This window comes from Coturnix japonica, chromosome Z, assembly GCF_054131305.1.
Source record: "Coturnix japonica strain WE chromosome Z, WE-NBRP24, whole genome shotgun sequence".
NCBI classification, from domain to species: Eukaryota; Metazoa; Chordata; class Aves; order Galliformes; family Phasianidae; genus Coturnix; species Coturnix japonica.
In genome coordinates, this window is record NC_140702.1 from 8170135 (window position 1) to 8182744 (window position 12610).

General features: G+C 44.4%; 1 protein-coding gene across 3 annotated transcripts in view; it reads left to right on the forward strand.

Annotated features, from left to right (window-relative positions):
• TNFAIP8 (TNF alpha induced protein 8) overlaps positions 1-11384 on the forward strand; it is a 33833-nt gene extending 22449 nt beyond the window's left edge. Inside the window, exons 1-2 of one of the 3 annotated variants that reach the window (XM_015849981.3) lie at positions 1293-1630; positions 9584-11384. In XM_015849981.3, the coding sequence (XP_015705467.1) occupies positions 1600-1630; positions 9584-10149 (597 nt within the window). In that variant the 5' untranslated portion in view covers positions 1293-1599 and the 3' untranslated portion in view covers positions 10150-11384. Of the gene's footprint in view, positions 1-1292; positions 1631-8580; positions 8853-9583 lie in introns of those variants that run through there. The other 2 variants (XM_015849980.3, XM_015849982.3) reach the window with 2 other exon arrangements.
• The last annotated feature ends 1226 nt before the right edge of the window (positions 11385-12610 follow it).

The window sequence follows — 12610 nt, forward strand, 5'->3', positions numbered from 1 at the left end:
TGTGTCACCCCAGTTCTGCATTGCCAAGTGCCTTTCAAATGAGCTCTTAGCCATGGGAGAAGTACATGGCAAAAGAAGTGAAGAACTGATATGAACCTTCCCAACACAGTTTTGTTATTTGCAAGACCATCCTTCCTGCTTAGATCATCTTTTGTGAACACAGATGAATGCTGCAATTTGATTTGCTTCTATATTTTGCTCCCCCCACCTCCCCCATCCCCCTTAATTATTTTGAATGCAGCCCAGTTTTGTGCAGCTCAGAGCCTTCTGGTTTCATCTTGAAGTACATCTTAACTAGGTTCTGCAGAGAATTGCACCTCTGCTGCCATCTCAGCCATAGCCCTTCCACTCTGCTTCTGTCCCATTCACCATACTAAAAATAAATTCAGTGAATAAGTAGGAAAATACAGTCCCTTCTGACTGTGATTTCACCTCAGACAGAGCCATTTGGAAAATCGGCTTGCTCATTGTTCCCACTGCTTTTGTTCTATGGGTGCATGTTCCGTCCTGTTGTGTGATGAGGTGGTTCTTGGAGGGGACCCTTTCTCTTGCTGGGTTGTACGACAGCACTGTGTGCTATTAAAAATGATGTTGGAGCGGTCTGTAGCACACAGGCATCAGGTGGTTTCTCCAGGCAGCAGAGGTGCATTGCACTGTTCAGGGTGACTAAAACCACGTCCTTGAGCACAGATGGAAGGCAAAAAATGTCAAGCTTCAGCTTGGGCTGCCTGAACAAGACTGCTGCTGCTCCTCACCCTGTGAGCATTCGTGTGGTTACCCCATGATAGCTGGTGTCATTGAGGATAGTAGGACAAAAGATTAGGCTGGATGTCAGGGGGAAGTTCTTTGCTATGAGAGAGGCTGGAATAGCTGCCCAGAGAGGGTATGGATGCTCCTCTGTCCCTGGAGGTGTTCAAGGCCAGGTTGGATGGGGCCCTGGGCAGCCTGGGCATGGTATTAAATGTGGAGGTTGGTGGGCCTGCTTGTGGCAGGGGGTTTGGAGCTTCATGTTCCTTGAAGTCTCCTCCAACCTGGGCCATTCTGTGTGGATACATTACAGGCCACATACCAGATAGTAGCTGCTGTAGAAGTTCAGGCTTTGGAAGCAGTTAAGTTAGATGTAACTGCTGTGGTTAGCAGGGCCCTGTCAGTCAGCCAGTTGCTGCAATCACAGCCTGTTCTTTGCCAAGGGATTTTTTTGGCCCCCTGTGCTTGATTTCTCATACCCCGCTGGCGAGCTGTAACAAGTAAAACTCCACCCTTTCTAGAGACCAGGGAGATTGAAATGCATAACCAGCAACTGCTGGCAAGGGAAGTGAGCGTTTCTGTTGAGGTGCTGCTGCTTTTCCAGACGGCCGCTGGTGTGCTTGCTCCAAAAGGGGCGGAATCTCCTGAGCTGCTGAGCCCTGATTTGCTGAATTCGCAGACTTTTCCCCTTAAAATCCCAACCCTCTTTTTTTTCTTTCTTCCTTTCCTTTTTTTTCTTCTTCTTTTTTTTTTTTTTTTTTCTTTTTTTTTTTCTTTTTTGTTCTCCATTTTTAAAACTCGTTGGCTGGTAGCTCCGCAGGGCGCATCTCGGCTGCTGGTGCCCGTTTCGCCATGAGCCTGGAGGCAGACGACTCCCGGGAAGGTAGGGAAGTGGCTCCGCCAGCTTCTGGGTGCGCAGGGGACGGTGAGAAGTGAGCGGCAGTCCTGCATGCACAAAATCACTGCGTGCAGAGAGCCGGGGATGTCTGCCTGCCCCTGGCAGTGGCCTGGTGTGTGCAGATGGCAAAAGCAGTGGGTCTGAGGCTGGAAAGTATCGAAAGAGGAAGATTTTTGATGGATTTGGATGTGTTGTATCTTTTAACAAAAGAAGAAGTGGCGTGGGGGGGAAGCGAAAGGTCGTTGTTTTGGGAATAGGTGGTTCTCTCTTCCCCGCTGGGCTGTAAGCAGTGCAGGGCTGAGTTCTGCCTGTGGTGTTGGGCGGAGGAAGGGGCTTCCTCCGAGCTCCTGCCCACAGGGGCTGCTGGTTCTGGAGGGGAGCAGGGCTGGGTGTGGGTTTCTTAGGACACAGCCAGCGTTTCAAGGCTGTGAGTAGACCTTGCGGAGGCTCAGACTGATAGGGATCCAGTGTGGCTCAGCAGGCAGCCGGTAATCCAGGCGCTTTGCATTTGGTGGAAACAAGAACTTTCAGCTGGCATTCCCCTCACGTTCTTACAACTTCCCCTGCTTCAAGAACAGTGTTACTAGGGACCTCTGTCTGCTTGCTTGCACAACAGTGTGTTTTCTTGCTGTCGGTTTGGGCTGGGTCAAACTTAGTGGTGATAATGTAGTAGAACCCAGTTAATAATAGAGGGTTACAAAAATATCCAGTTTTCTTATTTAGTTCACCAGTTTTCACGTTGAATGAACAGGGGAGCTAAAAGGCAGCATTTCAGAACAGAAAGAAAAGTATTCCTCTGTAGAAGCTGCTTGAAACAAGAATGTGTAAGAAAGAATGTGTCCATGTGAACGTTCCCCTTTGGTATTACAGGAGATCAGCAAGTGTGTCCAGCACTCGGTTCCAGCACTCTTACTGTACTTAAGGAAACTTCAGACAATTTTACAAACTTGGCTATATTTGAAATATAAATTTTCCTTTTTAAAGAAACCTTTTGCCTTCCTGGATGACTCAGAATCTGAAAATGCATTATAAAAAGATTTGTGTCTTTCTGAGCGTGTTATTTTGTTTGGTCTGATCCTGCTTGAGATGATGAGATGCTCGTGCTGGGAAGAAAGAACTTGGAGCAGGTGGCTGAGATAGGAGAGGAGGATAACTTCTTGGTTAGTTATCTTCAGCTGGGAAGATAGTTGGGGTTTTCTGCACTGTGATTTTAATAGGCTGGAGTTGAGCATAGGCACAACGAGTAAGCATTGTGGGAAGATGAGATGAAGATACCAGAGAGAAGAGTTTTCAGTCAGTAAATGCATTCCTGGTAACTCATTCCCATCTCTGAAGGAATCATTGAGGAGTGTGAGAAAAGGGTTTGGAGCACGGGGATAAAACCCGTATTAATAGCTGAATTTGTAGTGGTGAAGTTCTTATAATGCTTTGCCTCCTGAGATTGGACACGATGTGAAAGATAACTCTGATCCCAATACTGAAAAACACAGTCCAGTGCCTGTGCAGTGGTTTAGTGCACACAGCATGAAATAGACTTCCAGAATCCTTCAGCTGTCTTCACTCACAGTAGAGCTGTGTGCTTTTTGCATAAGGGAAGCTGATACTCCACGAATTGAAACGTGATTTGGAACTCAGGAAGTAATCACCAACAGCATTATCATCTTGTAACCCATTTGTCACAGTGGGTGGTTGCTTGTTCCTGTGAGTGCAAAACTGAAGGTCTCCTTAAAGAGAAGGCCTGATTTACCCACAAATTATGAGGCCCCACCAGGGGATTAGTAGGTAAAGTTCTGTGACTGCAGCATGGGAGACAGGCTGTATTCAGCTGATTATAAAATACCTCTTACTAACAGTTTGGCATTCTGTATCATCATTTCTGTAGGTCATTGCAACTTGCTATCAGTAGGGCAGCATAAAGGCAAAATATTTAGTCTTAGTGTGGGAAAGATAGGAGTGGGAAAGAAATGAAGTTTATGAAAAAGAAGGAATAATTATCGTCTGGACATGGTAATGTGTTACCACAGACTTCCCAGGAGAACAGTGCCAGAGATGCAGATGGGTGCAGTTAAAAGCAGGAAGTCAGCACCTTAGTGAAGGAGAAGTGGTGGGAGATTTGGAGGAGATAATGTCAGGTACCCACTCAAATCATTTTAATGTAAGGTTTCTGATGTAGTTTGGAGGTGTGTACGTTTAATGAAGCAGGGTACAGGAAGCCTGATAAAAGGGACTTGAGGACACAGAAAAACTTCTGTGGTCTGTAATATAGCTGCAGCAGCTACTTCTTCTTGTAGGCACTTGCCACTCCCAGTCAGAGCACTCTGAAAGAACGGCTGGCTTTGTTTTCCTCACCCAGACAGGGCAATCTTCGAGATAACCTATCTGTGGACAGATTAGATGGCGACTTGGTGGCAGGCGGACAGTTGGACTGGATGAACTTGGTGGTATTTTCCAAACTCTGTGATTCTGTGACTCCTATTACCTCTTCTGCAGGTATATTTTTTGCTGTGTATGACATATGGAGTCCACGCTGAGCTGCTATCTCCTGTAGTGCACTTCGCTTGTCTTCATATCCCAAGTACCATTCCCTGTGTAGTGAGGGCAGATGGGTGAGCAAGGTGGTGATGTGAATAGAGACTGGGGCACAAGCACTAGCTGTGGGTGGAAGGCTGCTTTAGGGAACCACTGAAACTCTGAACAGGTTAATCATTTAGCTGCAGTTGCTGGGCTGAATGCTAGGTTGCCTTGAGAAAGATAATTAGGATAATTATGCTTACGCAGTCAAATCTTTTAATCCCCTGTGAACTGCAGGACTTATGTGTTTAACTGGGAATAAGGTGCTGTTCCTTGAAGAGAGGGCCATCAGCAGGGAGAAGCAAAGACAACAGTAGGCTGTGGGGAGCTTTTGGAGGTCATCTGGCATGATCTCCCACTCAAAGCAGAGACAGCTTTGAAGCTAGATCCACATTTGAAGTAGCTGAAGCTGCTTAGGCCTTTTGTTGGCAGTCAACTTATTGATATCTTCAAGAGTGTTGCTTCCACGGCTTCTTTAGCTGCAATATTGCCTGCTTGCTCTGTGAACTTATTCCTGACATTGAGTGAGGATTTCTTCTAATGCAATCCATCTGTTGCTTCTTGCTCTTCTGTGCATCTCCAAGAGCAACCTGGCTGCACGTTCCCCATAACCCCTCAGTAACGAGATGGATCTATTAGTCAGCTGTCCTGTTAGCTTATTCAGGCTGAGCAAGCCCAGCACTCTCAGCCTGTTCTACACAGCATGTGCTGTAGCTCCCTGATCATGCCTTCTTGGATAGGCTTGAATGTGTTAGTTCCTCTAGCAGAGAAGCTAGGCAGGAGAAAACTGGACACAGTGCTCCACTGACAGGAGGATGACGTTTTGTTTTAAAATGCTTTTTTTTAAATCAATCTTCCTTCATTTCCAGGAGTTCGCCAGCATTCAGAAAAGCTGCAGCACTTTGACAGTGCCATTTCCAAGTTCAGGAGCTGGCTAAACAAATGGCTTCTAAGAATACTCAGTATTTTGTAATCCAAAAGCCAGTGATGTTGTAAGGAAGAGCCCAGGCACCAACAGCCACTCCTATCTTCAGTCTGAATTCATCCATCGTTTCTTTCATTAGTAACAATTACAGAAGTTGCTGCCTTTCAGTTTTTCTCTTGTTCTGCCACTTTTCTTCGTTGTGTGAGTTGTTTACTTTTAAGAGCATATGTACAATTTTTATTCTGCAGACACACCCCTGTAATGACTTCTGAATAGCAAAAAAAATGGTGTGATTAATGATGTACCTGTGTCTGCCAGTAGATTGGTTCCTTGTAACCACTGCGTCAGCACAGACCTCCAACTTGCTCTCACTTGTGCCCAGCCTTGTTCTAGGTGAGGAAGGGAGAAACTGGGAAACCTGTCTTTTATTCTACACCAGTGACAAAAAGCCAGTTTTATTTGCACACCCATTGTTGTATATTTTAGTTTGACATTGCAATACATGAGGGCTGCTCTGAAAGTAACGCCTCCTGTTTTACTATGTTGGCCCGTGATGTCACAGGTGGATGTTGGCAGGGGTTGAACCTTCCTGCCAGTATTCCATTCCATGTTGTTCTCATGTGACAGATGGCAGCAGAGGGGCAGTCCAACAGAACGGTGTCTGGCATGGACGTGTAGATGAAGCAAAGGGGTGTGACTGAATTCCTGAATTACTATTTAGTTGATATTTACAGCATCTAAAAGCAGGATTGCTATTGCTTTCCTTTTATATTTTACCAGACATGTTTTAATAATGTTAATGAAAGCAAAACCAAACTGAGTATCTAGGAAGACTGGTTTTGCTTTTACTTTAGAGTTTAGGCGCTCTCCTCAAGTGGACGATGGGAGAGTAAGACACAACCAAAGCATAGGCTGCTCACCTTGCTCTTCCTTCAGCCTTGCGCTGAAGAAGAGGTGCTGGTGGAATGCCATCCTGTCTGCAGGATGCAGACAGTGGAGCACAGACTGACGCCTGCAACAACACAGGACTGGAACTAGAAATACAGGAAAAACGTTGTTCATTATTTTCAAAGTCAGTGAAAGACTCACAGACCTTTCTCTCATTTGAACTGTCTTCTGCTGTGGCTTTCTTTACATGCTATTCAAAGTACGTGCTCTTTGCATTTCGACTGTGAAGTTGCTGCTTGTTCTAGCAATAGTTCTCCCTGTTCCTCTCGGGCCAGATTGTTTTCTTCTCTCTACCTTGTGGGCAGGTATCAGTTAATTGTATTTTTTTGCTGCATGTATCTGTAACATCCTCTTTTTTTTACTTCTCCTGGGTAAAATTGAGTCCCTTCATGCACTGAGATTTCCCTTGGCCTGCCTCTCACTGTGCTTTTCCTCTTGCATTCAGCCCTATATCCTGTGCCTGCAGCTAAGGTGTATTTTGCTAATGAGGCATTCCCATTGTTGGCATGGTTCTGAAAGCAGCTGGATATCTCTTTTTAAACTTGTAGCTTTTGGTAAAAGATGCAGTTCTAACGGTTTGATTATTTTATTGGAAATGCCAGTTGAGTTAGGAAACGTGAGACTTGGCTTTCTGCAGTTTGGGAAATGTTTCTGAGGTGGGACAGAAAACACAGATTATCTGCACGCTGTTTGCTTGTTCTGAAGGAATGACCTGGAATGTGCTTTATTTCACGTGATAAGGTTGATGCACAATTGCTGCTCAGTGTAGATATGGAGGAACTCAGTGCAGCCAAGAGTTGAGATCTAATCCCTCAGCACCTGTTGGTACATTCCAGCAGGGATGGGACATGGTGGCAAAGGAGTGAAAGGGCTCTACTTTCTGTGACTGCTGAGTTCTCTGTTTAAAATCCAGTAAATTTTAAAATATGCCTAGAAGTCATCAGAGGTTAATACGATTTTTTTTTTTTTTCTAATTAAAGTGAGGCTATTCATAGAATCTCAGAATGGGTTGGGTTGGAAGGGACCTCTGAGATCACCTCATTCCAACCCTCTGCTACAGGCAGGGACACCTCCCTCTCGACCAGGTTGCTCACAGCCCCATCCAGCCTGCCCTATGCTTCCTGGGGAGGGGGACTATCCACAACCTCTCTGGGCAACCTGTGCCAATGTCTGACCTATGAATTAAAGTACATACAGAGGCGGTAGAGGAAAAAAAAAAAAAGCTTTCAAGAAGGCTTTTTGAGTTTCTGCATCAGCTTCAGCATGTGTCATGTGCTGCACAGGGTGGCTCTGGGAAGCAGAGTCATGTAAAACCAGAATAACTTGTTGGCATAGGCCGCTCTTGTGGGACTGCAGTACTGCACATACGTTCTTGTTGGTAATGGCATCCTTCCTGCAGCACCGTCTGACTTTAACCTGCAGCATCCAGCTTGGCTTCAGGTTGTCTCCTGACCTCCTCCTCTGGGGAAGCAGTGCTCCAGCCGCAGGGCATGCTGCTGCCTCTCGCTTCAGTTGCAACCTGCAGCCTGTGCGGAGGCAAGCATGCTTGTCCACACAGGAAGCCAGGCAGGAAATCACTTGCCACAGTTCTCAAAACTGTGTGGTGCGGCCTTTCAGATGGGGCCTGATGTTCTCAGTTGGTGCTGTCACTTTTCTCCTACATCTCTTTTCCTGTGTCCTGTGTGCCTCACCCAAAGTCCCCTGTGGTTTCTGGAGCTTGCAGAGAATTAGTGCAGGACGTGCCCCGCCAGCCATTAAAGTGAAAGCAGTCTCCAGTGGCTGCATAACAGCTCTGTAGTCTAACTGTACACCGACATGCCGAGTACATGAATCAGAAATGCAACCCATGTCAAAAAGTTCAGATCCTGGTTTGCCCATGGTATTCAGGGTTCACTGGAAGATTTTTATTGGGTGGTTCTATTTTATTTAATTTTTAATGTCTATCCCTATGACAGCAAGCTTACAAACATTCAGTGACTAAGTGTTCGTTGTCAGTATGCATGAGATGGAGTACACTGAGCCTGTCTGCTGGCACCACTGCAGCTACAGTTTCCTGTTATCTTCCGGGAAAAAATAATTGTATCTTGGCTTAAAGCAGTGAAGTCATCTGATTCTGTGCCGTTCTTTCTTTAAGTATGTTTTCTTCTAAGCGTTGAGAAATGGGGTGTTTGGTAATAGGTATTTGCCACAGTACAGAGGGAGAAATACTGCCTTCCATATGAGGGGAGAATGAGCTCCGTGCTGTGACAGCTTCGTAGTGCTTTTACACCGGGCTCCTGAGAACTCATTAAGATTGAATTGTCCATTTGCACTAAAAGTTCACATTCGCAGCACAGACTTAAGGAATAAAAAAGTAATCTGCAGGACAGCACCAGGGCCATGGCCAGCACTTCATGCTGGGCTGCTTGCTCCAACCCACCCTCCCCAACCCAGTGTGGCTCCCTGTTAGCGGTGCTGCACTGCTGCTTGCTCAGCACTGCAACTTCCTTCCAGCTCTCTGTTAGAGGAAGTGAAACCACTGAGACGTATTTTTACGTTCTGAGGTGCCAAAGTAAAATGAAGCGTTTCGGGCTGAGGGGAAAGGTGGCTGAGAAGAGTGGCTGCTATGGAGAGTGGGAGGAAAGCGTGTCCACTCCATGATCACCGATAAGGGTGTGATAAAGCACGTGCTGCGTTTAGCAGAGTCATTAAGCTCTATACTGAGTTGTTTTTCCTTGGATACTGCCATCTGCATTGACAATTGCAATTCCATTTGCGGAACGAGTAAGTAATTGCTTTTATTAAGAGGAAGTTTGTGTGCCGAGTCTGCAGGAGTCCTGTGAGCGTCCTGGTTAAACTCAGCTTGACTGAAGTGCTTGTAGCTCTTTCTTACGTAGGTGGTGAGGGAAAATAAAGCTTAGGGAACAAAAGCAGCTTGCAGGTATCTTTTGATTGACTGAGATGCTGAAGTGTGAAATTTATGCATTCTACCATTCAGCTAGAAAATGTGTACAGCCGGCCGGTGCTGTATTGCTGAGACCTTAATAAAGGAGTTGTAGTTTTATGTTTTCAGATGAGGTTGGGGAAGAAGTAGGGGTTTGTGTCTGCTTGTCCCGGAGGACAGCCTCCTTCCCTTGCCTGTGGTGGAGCAGACTCCTTGCCTAGACTGTTTCCAGACTCTGTGTTTACAAAGTAAACTTTCCTTATGCCAAATGCATGTGAGTGGCTGAAGCTGGGCCTGCTGGGGCTGCAGGAAGGCAGCAGCCCGTCCGTGAGCTGCTGCAGGAGGTGCAAATAAATATAGTTTTGCAGGTAGCTCTGGGATCTACTTTAAATGTTCACAGAAGGGCCCATTAATGAGGTGGTATAAGATCTTTCTGCAACTCTGTTCATTAAGATTATATTATTTCTGCTGTGATTAGTGAGATGAATGGGTGGACACGGAGATGCTCCTCAAATAGCAGGTGTGTGATGAGGTATTGACTACCAATTTGTCTGTTTTCTTCCTTCCCCAGTGGCCACGGATGTCTTCAATTCGAAAAGCTTGGCCATTCAGGCCCAGAAGAAGATCCTTGGGAAAATGGTGTCCAAGTCAATAGCAACTACTTTGATAGATGATACCAGCAGTGATGTGTTAGATGAGCTCTACAGAGTGACAAAGGAATACACACAAAATAAAAAAGAAGCAGAGAAGATCATCAAAAACCTCATTAAAATAGTCCTCAAATTGGCTATTCTCTACAGGAACAATCAATTTAATCAAGATGAAATTGCGCTGATGGAGAAATTCAAGAAGAAAGTTCATCAGCTGGCGAAGACGGTGGTCAGTTTCCATCAGGTGGATTATACCTTTGACAGGAATTTCTTGTCCAAACTGTTGAATGACTGTAGAGAGCTGCTTCATCAGATCATTCAGCGTCACCTAACAGCGAAATCGCACGGACGTGTCAACAACGTGTTTGATCACTTCTCCGATTGTGAATTTTTGGCTGCCTTGTATAATCCCTTTGGACCTTATAAACTTCATCTGCAGAAACTCTGTGACGGGGTCAACAGAATGCTAGATGAGGGGAACATATAAGCACCTGTGCTAAAGTTGACTGCCCGTGTGTTGTTTGTAGGTGGAACACTGTTGATTTATGAAGGAATAAGGGAGCATGAAAATGGGGATTTCTTTTTTTCTTTTTTTTTTTTATATTCTGACAAATATTTCAAAACGATCTTTATTAAACTGATTACTTCTTATGAGCTATCCATTGCTATTTGCAGTCCATCTGGAAGAAAGATGGCACATTACCTTCTTTTGCTGTGCTTTGCCCATGGGAACGGATGGATAAACAGAATAGAATAGAAAGGTCCAAGTAGGGTACACAAAACAGATACAGAAAACAAACTAACTTGCTGTCAGACAATCCATATATTTATATAAATATTTATAAGCCACTGGTGTCCAGTAATGTTGGTAACGTGGTGTCATGGTACACTCTATGATATCTTCAATTTATTTGTAACATTTGTATCTGATCGATTTGTATTCTTTTATGCTGTCTGCACAGATCACAGCTTCCTAGTTTGCCCCTGCAAGACATTCAGTTTTGCATAACACCAGTGATGCTGTCACAGTGTCTGAACTGGTTTTGTGCTTCTCCAGCTCAGCAATGTCTGAAAGGCCATCAGGTGATCCCAGCAGATGTACACAGATGCTTTGTTTCCTTTGATTGTGTCAGGAACAATAAGCTGCAGTGAAGTAGCCTAAATGGGGGGAAAAAACACTCCCTAAACAGAACCTGTGGTACATGCATATGAAATTGTAGGGTAAAACAGAGTGACTTACTTCTGCAGTTCCTTAAGATTGTTGGAATCCTGCTAATATGGCATAATTCTTTCAGCAAAGGTCAGCTTATTTTACACTTTGGGTTTATGTGCATTCGGAAAGCTTAATGATCTGAAAAATAAATTCCAAGCCAGTTTGCTTTGTTTATAGTGTATCTAACAACAGATCATTTTGGGGTTATATGCTCTTGAACTACTGGAGGAGTGACATCTTGAATCAGTTTCTGTTCTCATCTCCCCTCCTACCTTTCATCCTTCCTCTTCCTCCCTCATCTTCTCCCTGCCTTGCCCTTGGGGTAAATAAATGTGACTTTCTAGACACTGTAATGTACTTAAAAGTGTGAAGTTAATACATTTCAAACACCTGAAGACTTTTGTTAGAAAGCATATAAAGAATTTGCAGTTTATTTAATTGCCAGTTTTTTGTTTGCTGTTTGCTATGTCTGTTTTAATGAGTAAACCAAAGAATATTTGCACTCTGAACTTTTCATGGTTTTTTTTTTTCCCCCTCCCTGTTGCAGTTTGAATTACAAAGAAAGTACTTGGAGCATGCAGACAACCAGAACATTACAGTCTGAGATATTGCTTCAGCATCCCACGTCAAGTTTTAGAGTACAGAGTTCACTTGAAATCGCATTAGCTCAGTCACTAGGCTCTGAATAATCCCCAGAAAGACACCAGAGGTTTGCCAGATAAATGTGTGTTCAAAACACAGACTCCTTCTGTACAAGCCATTAGAATACAAGAGGGAGAGCTGATTAATATACTGCACTGCTTGGCTGGAGTAATGTGGAAGTGATGTAAGAACAGTGCCTCAGAATTTGAGGAGAGTTAGATTATTTGTTTGACATCTGAATGAGTGTCAGTTAAGGTCTGTCCCTCCTGTTTTACTGAAGCAGTAAATACATGGCAGGTTAGCCCACCAGAAGTCATTTATAGGGCTACGAAATCATAAGGAAGATATGGTACTGGATTTCCAAAGGCTTGCTTTAATAAATAGCATGGCATAGCACTTAACCTGTGTCATTTTGCAGTCCTTTTATTTTTCCTGCAGCATAAATAAGTAATGACTTTAAGTACCAAAACTCAGAGATAAATTGATAGCGGTTTTCCTAGTCACACACTTGATGTCCTTGCATCAACCCTCTAGCACAGATTTGGTACAATCCTTGTCTGGCCGGGTTTAAAAATGAAAAGGTTCCAGTAGTGCTGTTTGATTATAGATAGAATAGCGTCATTAGTGTGTGCATTGAAATTGATGCCATTTGGATGCCATTTCTCTCCCCCTAGAAAAGGATTGCATCGTCCCAAGGAAAGAGTGGACTCATTTTAATGCCAGTTTGATGTAGCTGCTTTCTAGCACTGGTAGATATTGCCAATCCAGTTGCAGTCTGACTGTTGGAAGGTAAGCTGGATCTGTGCATGTAACCCCCCAAGAAATCAGAACATGCTTGTTTTCATGGTCATGGGTTTGTAACTCCATCATGGTCAAAGATGACAGTGTTAGGAACAAAGAATAAGTTGCACGCTGCAGGCTTAGGTGGTCATACACCATTCATCACCTGGCAACCTACTGCCAAAGCTTTCCTTTGCTTTACATAGTTATCCTGCCTACTGGGCAGCAGTTGCTTTTCAGCTAATTATCTATTCCTTCCCTGTTCATTTTGTCCCTATTATATTACATGTACATCTAAGGAGAATGTTAGACG